General features: G+C 50.2%; 2 protein-coding genes across 2 annotated transcripts; both read right to left on the bottom strand.

Moving 5' to 3' along the window:
- Window positions 1-486: 486 nt before the first annotated feature.
- On the bottom strand, window positions 487-1455 carry LOC137671058 (uncharacterized). Its single transcript, XM_068414288.1, has one exon. It carries the CDS (start codon window positions 1453-1455, stop codon window positions 487-489), a length of 969 nt encoding a protein of 322 aa, XP_068270389.1.
- Window positions 1456-7106: 5651 nt separating this feature from the next.
- Window positions 7107-8519, bottom strand: LOC137671681 (protein piccolo-like). Its single transcript, XM_068415324.1, has one exon. The coding sequence runs from the start codon at window positions 8517-8519 to the stop codon at window positions 7107-7109; it is 1413 nt and encodes a 470-aa protein (XP_068271425.1).
- Window positions 8520-15141: the final 6622 nt, after the last annotated feature.

Genomic DNA, 15141 nt, shown 5'->3' with positions numbered 1-15141 from the left:
AAATCTGGTCCTAAAAGCCACTGTTTTACACAAAGGAGTGGTATAACAACGGGGAGTAGTTTTTTCCAGTAGTAGGTATTAGAAACAGTTTTTTAAAAAGTGAAATAACTAAGACAGAGAGCAGGAATCAAGGTGCGACCTGAGTTTAATATGACTGGTACAACTGGTGAATATAATTGATCCAGCAACAGTAAAAACCTTTCGGGGTGTGAACACCATAACAGAGCTGTATCGGTTTGAAGCTCAAAGCCTGAGCACCTCCTCAGAGCTACTTAACTTCTCACTGACATCTTTTCTGTTGCAGGAATAACAGAAGTGTGGTCATAAAAGAAAAGCAACACACTCTACGAATTTAATACGGCTACAATAAGGGGTAAAATAAGGCCAAAGCTTCCCTGGGGGTCAGGAATGGGAACTGGGGAAGAAAAACAACCTCAGACCTCAGCTACGTAGCTTGCTGTTCTCACAGCTGCTTCTCTCTCTCCTTTACCACAGGCATTTCGAAGCACAAAATTTCGAAGTCTTCTTGGAGTGGCTTGAACGCTTCGCCCCCGCTGCGTGATGCTGCGTGGAGTGCTGGGTGGCCCGTGGGTAGAGGCACTTGGACTTGCTTAGGTGGTGTGTGGAGGAGCTCTTGTGCTTGGCTCCCTCCTGCGGCAGCGAGCACTTGGCCGCGCGTTGCTGCGAGGAGGAGCACTCCTTTATGGCCTGCCCTGGGGGGCACTTGGGGACACAGGGCTGCGGCAGGCACTTGCTGACACACTGCTGCGAGGAGTAGGTGGTGACGCGCTCCTGCGTCGGGTAGCCCTTCATGCACTTCTGCTGGGGGAACCCGCTCACGCACTCCTGCAGAAAGGACTGCGATACGCACTGCTGGGGGGGACACTCGGTGACCCCCCGCAGGGGTGGGGAATAGCTGCTTGTCACCCCCGGCACGGACCGGAGCTCCGCGTCGTACCGCTGCGAGGAGCACTTGGATATCTTCTGCGTCCTGCATTCGTCCTTGCACGAGGACGAGTACCTGATCCCACACGGTGGGTACTTGAGTTTGGTCGGCTCTGGGCACCTGGGCGCGCACGGTGGGAGGCTCTTGGCCACGCGCTTTTTCTCGGGGCAGCTGGTCTCGCAGGGCTGGCAGCTCGGCAGCGTGCTCAGCTTCAGGCTGGGCTGCCTGCAGGGCAGAAGGCGGGTGGTCTCGCAAGGCTCAGGGTACAGCAGGACGCACTGCTGTACGTAGGGCTGGCAAGAGAGCTGGGTCACGCTTGGCTGTGGGCACAGGTAAGTGAAAGGTTGCGTGTAGCTCGGCCATCTCGGCACGGGGCTCTTGATCACGCTCACTGGGTGGCACGTGGTACTGCACACATCGGACTGGGACGTGCAGTGCTGGATGGTTTCGGTGTAACAACCCGGTCCTGGCAGGTACAGGTGATTGTACCGCTCCCCATAATAGTGCATGGTCGTGCAGGGTGCTTATGCCTGAAAGAAGCAGGAAAAAGACAGACAGTTCACGTAGGCATCGGCTATTTGTGGTGATGCAGGACTCGGAGTTTGCCCACAGGCATCTCAACGTGGCAAGCCCACACTGGAGCTCTCCTGAAGGTCAGAGGCTCTGGGTGACTCAAGACCAGGCTGTGACTACCCAGGTGAGGAGAGAAGAGTCTGTTCTCAGCTCATGCCCCCACACCCTTCTCCTAAAAGCCCAGAAACTATTGGGGATCGGAGCCAGGGAAACTGGGGAGTTTTCATGCTGCTCTTCAAAGACCAGCTAAGTGTCCATCAAAGCATTTCACCAAGGAGAAGTGACATTATGACCATCTGTCTTACTTCCTGGAAACCTCCCGTGTCCCCACTGGGACATCCTTTTGAGTTTATGTCCCGCAACTCCCAAGCACCAGAGATGAAAAGCAAGCCCAAATTAAAGGTGTGTCCCTGCTGTAATACTCAGGTGTGGCTGCAGTTGATGTGGGCAAACCCAAGCTGAGGTTAAATGAGCTAGCTGAGGGTAAGGACAGGTTTGGGGCAGCACGGAGCTCAGCACGTACGACCTGCCTGCCTGCCTGGGTCTGCTGGGCTGGCAGCGTGCGATGACAGGCTCAGAGCTCTGCTGCCTCTGCAAGCCTTGAGGTCCCAGCTTCATATTATTGTGTAGGCATCCTCGAGAAAAGAGGAAATACAACAGGATTGTTTCTAAGGATTTGGTGAAACCATAGCAGGAAAGGAGAAGCTATCAAGGCACTATCTCAGCTGGTGTTAACTGGTCAAGTTTCAGCCAGTTGAGAGAACTACACCTGTTTAAAGCAGCCTCCAGTCCTGCACTACACTCATAGCAAGCCATAGTGTCCTGGTTTTGCTGTGGTCACCCGAAGACCCACAGTCAACACACCTGGCATAGCAGCTCTGACAGTGAAACCTCATCCTGGCAGCCCCGTGTGCGAGCAGCATGAAGCAGGGGTGTCTGGCCAAGACCGCATCCCTGGGGAAGGGACAAGGTGGCACCTTCTGGAGGTCCACACGTTCCTCCTGAACCACTGTGAAATGTCTCACTTTGCCTTGGCCCTGGGAGTCGTAGGAGAAACCATCCCATTTCATTCCCAACTCTGGAAAACTCCAGTGTCAGGGAGTTCTCTGAGTTTTTAACGGGATTACTTTGAGCACAACAGGTGCTGGAACCACTGACATGTGAAAGGTACTCTGACCGAAATCTTTTTCTCATTTCAGGATTGTTTGGAGATTAAGGCATATAATTAAATGACTGTAAAGAAACTGCATTTTCTGAACACCCCTAGTTCTGTCCATAATCACAGTAAGGTGTTTTATCTTCCAAAAGCCTGTCACTGGTGACTACTAGCAATAACAATGCCATGTGTTACTATCATTAGGAAAATTTATCACTACAATTATAATAATCATCAACTAATAAAAGCAACCCATTGAAAAACAATATGATAGCAATTGCTACTACTACATGTACAATGCTAAAGTGTCTGGTGATGCTCATTGAGATAAATAGGTTCTGAAATAGGGGGGGTTATTTGCTCCCAGGGTGTTGTTTGCATCTCACACATCATTGTTAGCCTAGATAGAAATTTTAAGCTGTTCAGACTTAGCTAGAGAGTCTCTCTGCTGGCTGTCACTGAAGTCCCTCGGCTTCTTACTATTATCTGAAAAGTTGCTTTGTTTAAATTCCATAAAACAGCAGCAAATTTCTCCACACCACTTCCTTCAGAGGAGCTGCCTTTCCGCATTCAAGCTCATACCCGACTCCTGCCAGCATCGAGCCCTTTACATAGTCAACAGCCTCCTTTGGACTAGCACTAACAGAAAGCGTAGAAAAGCCCACAAATCCCACTCCTGACTTCACAGTCCATCTGCAAGTGCTTTCCCAGTCCTCTTCGGTTTACCACGGAGGAGATGCTCCAGCCGTTAGAGCCGCGCATGCCGGTGCTGAAGGCAGCATCCCTCGGAGGATGCTTCTCCGTGTACCCAGGCAGGACGTCTGCCTGCTCCGGCCACCCAGGAATAAACCAGCATTTCAGGAGCTCCATTAAAAGCCAGACTTACCCACTTCATCAGTGAGAACAACCGGAGAGAAGTGCCTAGGAGAGCCCCGCGCTGGCAGAGCTTTTATACAGTGAATAAGTGCCCTAGGGGAGCGAGGCAGCTGGGCTGGGTGATGCTCTAATTGCCTGCCAGCCCTGCCTGAGCCACGTGCAGCTTCGTGCCGGCGGGAATGGCTGTCCTCGCTCTGCGAGGGACATCTGGCTCACCCGTGAGCCCCGGGAGGGGGAACCTCCTCGCCCAACATACTGGACCAGTGGAGCCCTGGGCAGGCCAAGGACACCCCGCGCCGGGGCTGCTTGTGACCTTCACGCTATGAATCCCCATGCACGATGCCAAAGCATCCCTGCCTGCCCATCGCAAATCCAGGCCGGCTAAAACACACCTTTCCACCCAGAAAAAGGTTGAGACCACCAAAGGGACCGCCCAAGGGACTCCTCATTTCCACGGCAGCTGTGTGCATAAGTCCCTTTGGTGCCTTTGAAACCACCATCCAGGAAGGACTCTCGGCGACTTGTTGCAGGCCATAATTACTGTGGCGCACAGACTTCCTTCACTTACACGAGGAACCCAGGGCAGAAACGGATGATTGGCACTGAGAAAGCCTTGGGCTAAGAGCAAGACGGCTACTAAAAAGGACTTGCCACCAAGTGAATAACCTGCTGTAAGAGGTGACGCTTTTCCGGCACAACAAAGGCGAGAAGGGCCGAGCCGGAGTGCTGGGGTGGCCCGGGGAAAGGCGGCTCAACCAAACCGGCCCCGTGTCCTGAAAACACAAATCCCATTTCCTGCTCTGCTGCGCACTCTCTGCACCAGTCATCCCTCCCTTTGTTCCCTGTTTACGCCACAAACCCAAGGGAAAATTAACAGTGGCGTGAGTGCCGACAGGGAATACATTTTTACGTAGTCACATCTGCAGAAGCGAAGGCCCTGGCATTTTTTTTTCCACCTACAAATTAAGTTCCAGCACGCTGGGAATTCAGGTGAGGTCCCAGACATTGAAATAAAAAGGGGTGAAATAACTTTTAATGGAGTAGGTGGAATATTTCTCACTGATACGAAGCACGGCGGATGCTGCTGGGTTGCCATCCCTGGAGGTATTTAAAATGTGTGGACGTGGCACTTTGGGGCATGGTTTATTGGTGCACTTGGCACTGTTACATTTATAGTTGGACACAATTTTAAGGGTCTTTTCTAACCCAAATGATTCTATGATTTGAAGCAGAATATTGATCTCCGGCTTATGAACCACTGAGTAAATATTCTATTTCTGTTCTCACCAGAAGATCTGGCAGCCTGAAGGTAGGTTTGTTATTTACATTTCTGATTTTCCAACAAAAAAAATCTCCCTCAGTATCACAGAAAAAAGACCACAAAGTGCATGTTTTCCCAGTTGATGCCACCATTGTGAGAGCTATAAATACCAAAGGGAAGGGTGCTTTCTCTAGGCTTATCTTATTTTCCGCAGCTGAAGACAAAAGCACTGAATTCAACCTGGATTTAATTTTCATTGCGTTTCGCTCCCCTGCACTACAACGCCCTTTTTAATGTTAAATAATCTGACCCAAGATTTTAGGAATCAAGGTGGTGTCAGAGAGCAGGTAAGCAGATTAATGTAATTTTTATAAGCTACATAAATCCAGTTCCTGGGCAAGCTCTGGATCAAGTAGCCTTCAAGTAATGTTAATATTCAGTTTAGTGTTTCCAGTGCAGGTAGCAAAATATTAACCCGATGATAACATCGTGCCCTGTCATCCAAACGTTCTTAATTAGCATCTGTAAAGTCCTTTCATCTCAGCGAGACGCACAGTGCCACACGGGGCACTGTTGTGGGGGCTGTTATTATTCCCAATTAAGCACAGGGGAAACCGAGGCACATATTGCACTGCGGTCACTTGGTGGCTCAGCGTGAGTCAGAGGCAGGGGCAGAACCAGACTCCATGGCAAACACCTCCAAAGTGAGCCCCGTGCTCTGGCAGAGCTGCTCCACTCCTGGGAGATGAGGTCCTACGTCACCCACCTACCCAGGCAGATTTTCCTAAGGATCCCCTGGGCTCTGGCTCCTAGGGGAAAGCCACAATGATGTGACAGCTCCTCAAAAGGCCGCATGGTTGCTTATTTCTTGGTTTTAAAGGGGACACAAAACGTTGGGTTGTGAGAGCATCCCCGGCCCTGCGAGGCAGCAGGAGGACCACGGTCACTGCTGCTCTTGGACGCTGCCTCTCTGGGCCAAAGCATCAACACTGGACATTCAGGAGAAGGTGTGAGAAGGGTCTGCTCCCCCATGGCCCACTGAGCACCGCGGGGAAGCAGCCAGATGCCACCTCGAAGTTGCTAGATGCTCAGGTCTCAGCCACCTCCTTGCCTTCAGCCCGCGGTGGCACCCCAAGGTCACCAAGCAAAGGTGGAGTAGGGCAGGATGCGGGGCAGTGCCCCAGCCCCAGTCACACCCTCCTCGGCGTCTTGCAACACTTGTTTTTAGCCTCCAAATACCCATGATCTACTTAGTGTGAGCTACTACTCATTGTCCTAATGGGCATATTACAGGATTTTTGTATTTCGCAGGCAGGAGTTCGCTGTATTTAATAAAGAAGAACCACCAGAGGGCAAAAAGGCAAGATATTTAATCTGAGGTCAGACAACTATATTTATTTAAGTATATATATGTATAATATAAGTATACACATATATATATATGGTTTGTTTTCAATACAGTATAGAGCACACATCTTCAGGCAGCGTAAAGAACATAGTCAATCGCTTTTACAGCTCAAACATTTATAACACAGTCGTGCTACAACTTTCAGTGTCATTTCAAACACTTTCTTCTGTTTCAAGTTGTGTTTTCGACTTTAATTAAAGCAACTAAGTGAATAGAAACCTTCATGTATAAAATTTCAGCAAGGACCAACTTCACCGAGCCAGAAATCCTGTCTGGGGACTCTGCTGAAGTCGAGTTTGAAAGCAGCGGGGATTTCTGGCCGCCTTCTGAAATGAAGGCCGTTGGAATAAGACTCATACACCGTTTGCTTGGCAAATTCACATTCGGCTTCCAAATCCGTGAGTGAAAACAGCTGTTTTGGAGAACTCGCAGCCTCGTGGAATCCAAGTTAACCTGTACATTGTCTCCCAAAGCCAGGACTAAACTCGGAGCGGGCATGGGCCAGCCCTCGGCCGGCCGCACTGCCAGTCCTCTTGATGCTGTTGTGATCTGGATTCCTTAGAAATTTCTATTTCTTTTTTTATTTTATTTTTTTTTTTAAATCACTATTCATTTCAATTAGGTGAGATTTCAATAGCATCCCACTAAACTATGCCTTGTAGCAGGTTAAGGTACAACCCACAGGCACCTGGAGTGCAGCCATGGAAATAATATGGTGCCCTGGCCCAAAATAGAGCTGAGCTACAGGGGAAGCACCGGAAAATAGAGATAAAGCAGACAGAAGCAAGAGGAACTAGTTGGCAGGTGGTACGAGAAGATAAATAACCCCTGCCCCGAAGCTGTACCTCGCTCTTTTTCTGTGGACCTTCCTTTCCCCTGCTCCTTCTTACCAGGGCCATTTGGGCGCAGAGCAGTACTTCTTAGAGTGACTCGAAATTTTGACTCCACCCGACTGACATTGCTGTGGGACACACTTGGTGGGACACTGCTGCTGTGGGACACACTTGGTCACAGACTGCTGTGGGATACACTTGGTGACACACTGCTGCTGAGGGACACACTTAGTCACAGACTGCTGTGGGATACACTTGGTGGGACACTGCTGCTGAGGGACACACTTGGTCACAGACTGTTGTGGGACACACTTGGTGGGACACTGCTGCTGAGGGACACACTTGGTCACAGACTGCTGTGGGATACACTTGGTGGGACACTGCTGTGGGACACCCTTGGTGGCACTCTGCTGTGGGACACACTTAGTCACAGACTGCTGTGGGACACACTTGGTGGCACACTGCTGCTGAGGGACACACTTAGTCACAGACTGCTGTGGGACACACTTGGTCACAGACTGCTGTGGGATACCCTTGGTGGGACACTGCTGTGGGACACCCTTGGTGGCACACTGCTGCTGTGGGACACCCTTGGTGGCACACTGCTGCTGTGGGACACACTTGGTCACAGACTGCTGTGGGACACACTTGGTGGCACTCTGCTGTGGGACACACTTGGTCACAGACTGCTGTGGGACACACTCGGTGGCACACTGCTGTGGGACACACTTGGTCACACTCTGCTGCTGTGGGACACACTTGGTCACACACCTGGTCGCACATTGCTGTGGGATGTACGTGGTGGCACACTGCTGCGGGGCACAAGCGGTCACAAACCGGTGCGAGACACACTTGGTCGCACGCTGCTGCGGGACACACATGGTGGCACACCTGGTCGCACAGTGCTGCTGCTCTGGGGTGTACGTGGTCACACGTTGCTGCGGGATGCACTTGGTGGCACACTGCTGCTGCGGGATGCCCTTGGTCATGTATGGCTGCTGTGGCACACACGTGGTCACGCACCTGCTCTCACGCTGCTGCTGCGGGATGCCCTTGGTCGCACACTGCTGCGGCACATCCTTGGTCACACACTGCTGTGGCACGCACTTGGTCACACACTGCTCCTGCGACACACCCGTGGTCGCACACTGCTGCTGCGGCACGCAGGTTGTCACACACCGAGGCAGACACGGCTGCTGTAGGACGCGCTGGGTCACACAGTGCTGCTGTGGCACACCCATGGTCGCACACTGCTGTGGCACGCACTTGGTCACACACTGCTGTTGGGAGAAGCTGGAGGACATGATCCGCTGCCGGGGGACACAGGGGGTCACATGCTGTGGGATGCACAGTGTCGAGTGCCAGGTGGGCACTGGGAGGTGTCTGGCACCATACATCGGTGGGCACTTGATGGGGATGGGCTCCTGGTAGACTGGTGGGAGGCACTGCTGTAGGTAGCACGACATCTTGGGGAGGCTTTGGCAGGACTGGAATGACACGAGGGAAAGCAGAGCCTTTAGGCAGGCACCCGGCTGAGCTGCTCGCTGTCCCGCTGCTGCCCGCACCACAGGACTCCTCACTTCCCAGGGTGCCAGAGACACGTCCCTCCTACGCCACAGCCCCAAAACCACACCAGCAGCAGCCAAGGACCCAACCGATTATTTTAAACTCCGAAACATGGCACAAAGAGAGACATGTAGCACTAAATATCTCTCCAGACTGCAACTCCCTCCCATCACCTGCACCTCCCCAGGGCAAACCGCTCTTGGGGTCAGCTGAGGAATGGCCGACCTCAGAGCTGCCTTTCCCTCATGACATCCAGTTTTCCCCTCCTGCCCAACCCAGAAACCAGCTCCGAAACTCTGGCCACATCTGCCACAGCAGGAGAGGCAAAGAGCACCCGAGGCACCGCTGCTTGGGGATGCCATCACACCGCGGGCAGGCAGAGGTTCCCAGCTCAGCCCCAGCATCACAAAGTTCATGCTCATTAGGGAAGCAAAGCCAATTAAAGGGTAGCGATACCACAACTGAACACAAACCTGCCTACAGCTCTTCTACCATTCTGTTCCCTGATACACCAAAGCGGCTCTGACTGTTATCAGGCACCCTCAAAAGCAAACGACACCAGCAGCACCCCAATTACTCCTAACAACCTTTCCTCCCACTTTTCAGGGGTGTCTCTTGGCCTCGGATGCCCAACTGGAGACACCGTAGGAGAGTGCACTCCCCCTCCAACCCAGCAACTCAAACCAACCCATTTTAAAAGCTTTTCCCATAGGTAAAAAAGCAGCAATAAATCTGCGTTTCAGCAGCTCCAGAGGCTCAGCGCAAACCAGACTTACCCAGCTCCCTGGTGAGAACAGCTTTGTGATGTGACCAGTGAGCCCTACGAGAAGGAGAGCTTTTATATAGCTACTAAACGTGCCTTGAAGGTATGAGGTACCCACGACATATCCTATTAGCTCCTATGCAAAAGCTGTCCTGTGTGCAAGACTTGTAGTGACTAGCATCGGTGTACTCATCCCTGAGGATGAGTAGTTGAATGTCAGCTCCCCGTAGTAAGAGTAATTACCTTTTGTATAACCCTCCCTGGCATGGGAAGACTGAATGGTATTTGCAGAGGCAGGCAGCGGCGGCATCCCCTGCCTCAAGCGGTTTGCAAGGCAGAGGTGAACCCCAGAGCAGACTGTTACAGCTTTCCAGAGGACTCACAGTCCCAGGAAATGTCCTGGTGGTCCCCAGAAATGTCAGGGTGGTCCCCAGAAATGGGGCCATGGATCACGTGGCCTCTTTCTGCACACACATGGCAATGGCTTCATGCCATGAGAGCTGCACTGACCGCTCCAGGAGCTCCCAGTAAAGCTCAACTCACCCCCTTAGGTGGGTGCAGTTCATCATCCACAGAGAACCTCATTTTTAGCTCACGTAACCCTGGGCAGCACCTGGCTGTTGGTGCCCTGATGCTCCCGTGATCTCAAGGCAATCACCTGTTATCAGAGCGATGGGAATACACCGGCCAGTGACTCTCAGATGAGCTACAGTCACGTTTGATCACAGCCCTTGCACAACAATCTGAGCTGGCAAAGCCGTGACCGGCAGCACGACAAAAAGCACCGGGAGCAGATAAACTTCCTCCAGTTCTGCAGGTGACTTTCTCAGTGAGTCAACTTCTTATCGCCCAGATTAAAGGAACTAGTTAGAAAACTGGGAGATTAATTTTTTTTAAGTCACTGAAGATTTAATCAATGTTTTCATGTGTACATTGTCATATGAAATGTCCCTAAAAAGTGACAATTTCTCCCTGCTGACTACAAGGACAGCTGAGGTGACCAGCACAGAGGGGTGCTCTGCCCCACCGACATCCAGCACTGCCCAAGATGAAACCCAGTTCCTGAGTATGTTTATTAAAAGTGGTGGTTTCACACAGAATCAGAATCACAGAATGGTAGGGACTGGTAGGGACCTCGAAAGATCATCTAGTCCAATCCCACAATGGCTCTTCCCAGGTGGTTTTTGAGGTGAAGAATCACAGAATCACAGAATCAACCAGGTTGGAAGAGACCTCAGGGATCATCAAGTCCAACCATTGCCCTGACACCACTATGTCAACTAGATCATGGCACTAAGTGCCAGAAAAAGGTCCATAAATAATTTTGTAATGAAACTGAATAAAGTTTAGGAACTCTTGGACAACTACACCCCACGCCGGGCAAGAATGACAGCAGGTGAAATGCTCCCTTCGCCGTAGGCTTCTCCAGCAGGAACAAATCCTGACCCTCGCTGGTCAGCACTGAGTGTGTTTGTCTTTCCCTAAACCACAAGAAATGTGGCTTTGTTGTGGTATCTCTCCAGCAGAAACTGGTTCTTTGATCCAAAGCCACAACTTTGCATTGCTTTTTAGCTCCGAAGGTCGTAGGTGTGATCCTCCCTGTTACCCAAAGGGAGCAGTTCACCTTTATATTATTTTTTATTCTAGTCTGGATGCAGGCACTGCCCCAACCTTCAAAGAAATCTTTATTTCATTCCATACTTGACCGAAACCCCGCATGTACCTGCCTAATTTCCTGAAAGCCCAGGTAAACTTTAATTATTTGATCACAATATTAACTTGTCTTTCATGTAAATATTCAGTAATATGTGTAAGACTATGTATCTAAACCCTCTTAATCAATAGGGTGGAGTCACCATCTCTCGAGGGGTTTAAGAAAAGACTGGACATGGCCCTTAGTGCCCTGGTCTAGCTGCCATGGTGGTGTCAGGGCAATGGTTGGACTCGATGAGCCCAGAGGGCTCTTCCAACCTCATTGATTCTGTGAATACACTGGGAGACTACAGAATCAAAGAAAGAAATTAAAAAAACAGAAACCCAATTATGCTTCATTTTAAGTTTGGCAACAGAGCAACTTTGGAGACTTTCACTATGTAACTATTCAGGGAGTGTTTTCACTTTCACATGACAACGCCTGTCAAAAATGTGTGCTTCTGTTGTCATCATCTGCCTATCCTGGTAGTAGCCACCTTCTCCCCACAAGCCAGCCCTGCCCCGCAGTGGTTGGCAGCTAAGAAATTCTCCCGTGTTTTTTTAACGTGCCTGACTCAACCTGGAAAACAACATGAAATGAAGGTGGGAAAAGAAGTTAAAACAGGGCTGTGGCACTGAGAAGTACCAAGAGGGAAGTTGAAAAACATCCTGGAGGAGACGCCAGGTGAGACAATAGGGAATCCACCACCTTCCCTTTAATAAGTCAGGAATGTAAAGGAGCACCGTCACAGTGCAGCTATTTTGGAGCATGAGCCAACGCACCAGGAATGCAAAGCTCCCTGCTGGCTCCAAAGATATAAATTTGGCAGAAGAACAAGCCAGTCAAAACAGAAGATAGAAGAAACAAGATAAATTGGCTAGGTGTGATCTGGGATATTGAGTTGAAAGCTCTAGTGTGTAAAATTAGCCTTCCTGCATTAACGGTAACAAAAAAATACCAATAAATAGGCAAAGAGCTGTAACGCAGGAGAGAGCTACAGCGGGGAGTTGTGAAGCTCTCAAACCAGTGAGTAGTGAAGGACACTACATGTGTTAGGCCACAATAGCAAAGCCAAGGAAAAGAGTCTTCCCTTGAAGAGATAGATCTGCCTTGGAGAAGTACCTGCATGGGGCTCGGATGGCCATTTCCTCCAGCCTCACCAAGGCACAGTAATGTCCTCCAACCTCACCAAGGCATGGCCATGTCCTCCAGCCTCACCAAGGCACAGTAATGTCCTCCAACCTCACCAAGGCATGGTCATGTCCTCCAGCCTCACCAAGGCATGGCCATTTCCTCCAACCTCACCAAGGCACAGTAATGTCCTCCAACCTCACCAAGGCATGGCCATGTCCTCCAGCCTCACCAAGGCATGGCCATGTCCTCCAGCCTCACCAAGGCACAGTAATGTCCTCCAGTCTCACCGAGGCATGGACATTTCCTCCAGCCTCACCAAAGCATCAACATTTCCTCCAGTCTCGCCAAGGAATGGCCATTTCTTCCAACCTCACCATGGCATGGCTGTTTCCTCCAACCTTGCCAAGACATGGCCATTTCTTCCAGCCTCACCAAAGCATGGACATTTCCTCCAGTCTCTCCAAGGCATGGTCATGTCCTCCAAACTCGCAAGGCATGGACATTTCCTCCAGCCTTGCCAAGGCCTGGACATTTCCTCCAAGCTGTACAAGCCACTAGAGCGCAGCATTCGCACACACAACGACCTCCTGCAACAGCCTTGCAGAACCAGATGCTGGTAGCTGGGCAGCTGCCTTCAGATGCCCTTTCTCGCCAGGAAAACAGTTTAAACTGGCAGCCTGTGAACTAGACCCAGCCCAACACCTTTGTGTCACAGAATCCTAAGATCTGAAAGCTTATTGTACCAAGGCATTGGCATGAAGATAAATCTGAGTTGCCAATGGTCCCTGCAGCCCAAACACAGCCTCCTGGTGCCACCACTGTAAAAGCCAGAGTGCCTTAGTCCAGCTGCCCACATGTATGCGTGGATCTGGGCATTGAGAGCACCCACTGGAAGGGCAGCTGGGCCGCACGCCGTGTTCTTCACCAGGGAGTGAGTCTGTTCAGTCGATGGCTGCAGGGCAGTAAGGTGTGTGCAGGGAAGGGAGGGTGGAGAATAAAGGAAACATGAGAGAATAAGCAGAGATTGCACTTTTATTGTATCAAACTTGTAATTAGAAAGCAGGCTGCAGATAATAAAACTTAACATATTATTAGCCCAGCAAGCAGTAAATTCGCAGTCTCACTATTTGAATGATTTAACAGCACTGAAGGTAAAATACTAACCCCATCATACATTAGGATGAAACGCTCATCACTTGGTCTCCTTGCTTCATTTTAAAAGTGTTTTATTACTTAATGAACTCTTGCTGTTCTGCAATTAGTAGCCCCACACACCTCTTTGTTCTGGTTGCTACCGGGCTCGGTGGAGGTTGGTCTCCATAGAAAATCTGACTACATGATCGTAATAGCCCTGGTCACTTTTAAAATACTTAAGCTGAGCTGTGGAGTTTCAACACAACTTTCTCTCTCCCCAGCACCCATACCCATTAGCTACACCATCCATTAGCTGGGCTTCCAACGGGAGAGAAACCTGGGCGCTGAGGTACGCGTCCAGGCAGGTATGAATATCTCCAGAGAAGGAGACTCCCCCCCTCCCTGGGCAGCCTGTGCCCAGGCTCTGGCACCTTCACAGCAAACAAGTTTTTCCTCATTTTCACATGGAACTTCCCGTGTTTCAGTCTGTGCCCGTTGCCCCTTGTCCTGGCGCTGGGCACCACTGAGAAGAGTCTGGCCCCATCCCCTTGACACCCGCCCCGAAGGTATTTGTGAGCATTGAGAAGATCCCCCTCAGTCTGCTCTTCTCCAGCTGAACAGCCCCAGCTCCCTCAGCCTCTCCTCGGAGCAGGAGGCTGCTCTTCAGGTTTCATTTCTTTTTGGCTGTTGCTGTGTCTGGCTCTGCCACTGCTGGGTGACTGGTACCAGCTCCAGCAGGGCTTTACCTACTGCAGGTGGTAGAGGGGCAGCTTGCTTGCACTGCTGCTGGTTTAGCTGGGAGGACATCCTTCTTGCAAGCCAGGAACTGAGAAAAATGTTAGAGGAAAAAAGAAAATCCAGTGTTTTTGAGGAAATAAAAAATTGCACCTTTTTTTTTTTATTTTCATAAAACAACAAACCAAGAGAGGAGAGAAAAGCAGCAGCAAAAGCAGCACTTTTCTATTCGAAACACTGGTAGCTTCACCTTTATCCACATACAGGTGTTAGAACAAAGCACATTGTGAGAGCTCAGGATTGTTATGATTTAATGACTGACTCAGAGCAAGGGAAAGGGGAAGATCCAAGATAAGTCTCTCCCAAGCTTGAAGACCAATAATTGCCCCTCCCGAGCCATCTTCCTGCTGTATATTCATCTGCTTAATGTCCCTTTCATTACTCAGGCCTTGTCAGATGGTCCCTTTTCCAGCACCCAATCGTGTTAGTGTCGCTTTGCAGCCCAAACACCTCTGAGGATGCCAAGGTTGGGTCAGAGTTTGCTTTGTCAGACACAGCACTCGTGCAAGGCTGTGAGGATCCACAAAATCTTTCCTGCTGCTCTAGGATTTACCCCTTCCTTTTCCTCCCCAGGGAGTTTGTTCTATCAGCCAGCACATGTTATTAAATCAGATACTCAGGATGTACTAAGCTTTTAAAATATCCTCTTTTCATAACAATTCAGCTAATAGAGCAGCTTTAGGATTATAACGCAAGGCATGTTTGTATAATCTCCGAGTCCTCTGGGCCTGATTCTCTTCCTATAATCACCTTGTGCAACGGTGTGATGCCATCAAAGTCACAAGAATAGCATAGGTATAACCAAGATTATCTCCATTAATCTGTGGCATTACACAGATGCAGAAACGGTTGGAGAAGAAACAGTTCAATTCCTAGAGCCTGCAGCTCCTGAAATTTAATCTCAATTAATTCCATTTGCAAATGGAAGAGTCTGAAATTGCCATCACCCAACTCTAATCCTACAGTAAGTCATATTATGGCAAGTCTAATTAACAGTATTTTT

This window comes from Nyctibius grandis, chromosome 17, assembly GCF_013368605.1.
Source record: "Nyctibius grandis isolate bNycGra1 chromosome 17, bNycGra1.pri, whole genome shotgun sequence".
Taxonomy (NCBI): Eukaryota; Metazoa; Chordata; class Aves; order Nyctibiiformes; family Nyctibiidae; genus Nyctibius; species Nyctibius grandis.
The sequence above is the reverse complement of the archived record's forward strand: the minus strand, read 5'-3'. Positions and strand labels throughout refer to the sequence as shown.

Excerpts from the sequence above, each read along its gene's own strand:
- LOC137671058 (XM_068414288.1), bottom strand. The coding sequence starts at position 1,455 with ATGCACTATTATGGGGAGCGGTACAATCACCTGTACCTGCCAGGACCG.
- LOC137671681 (XM_068415324.1), bottom strand. The coding sequence starts at position 8,519 with ATGTCGTGCTACCTACAGCAGTGCCTCCCACCAGTCTACCAGGAGCCC.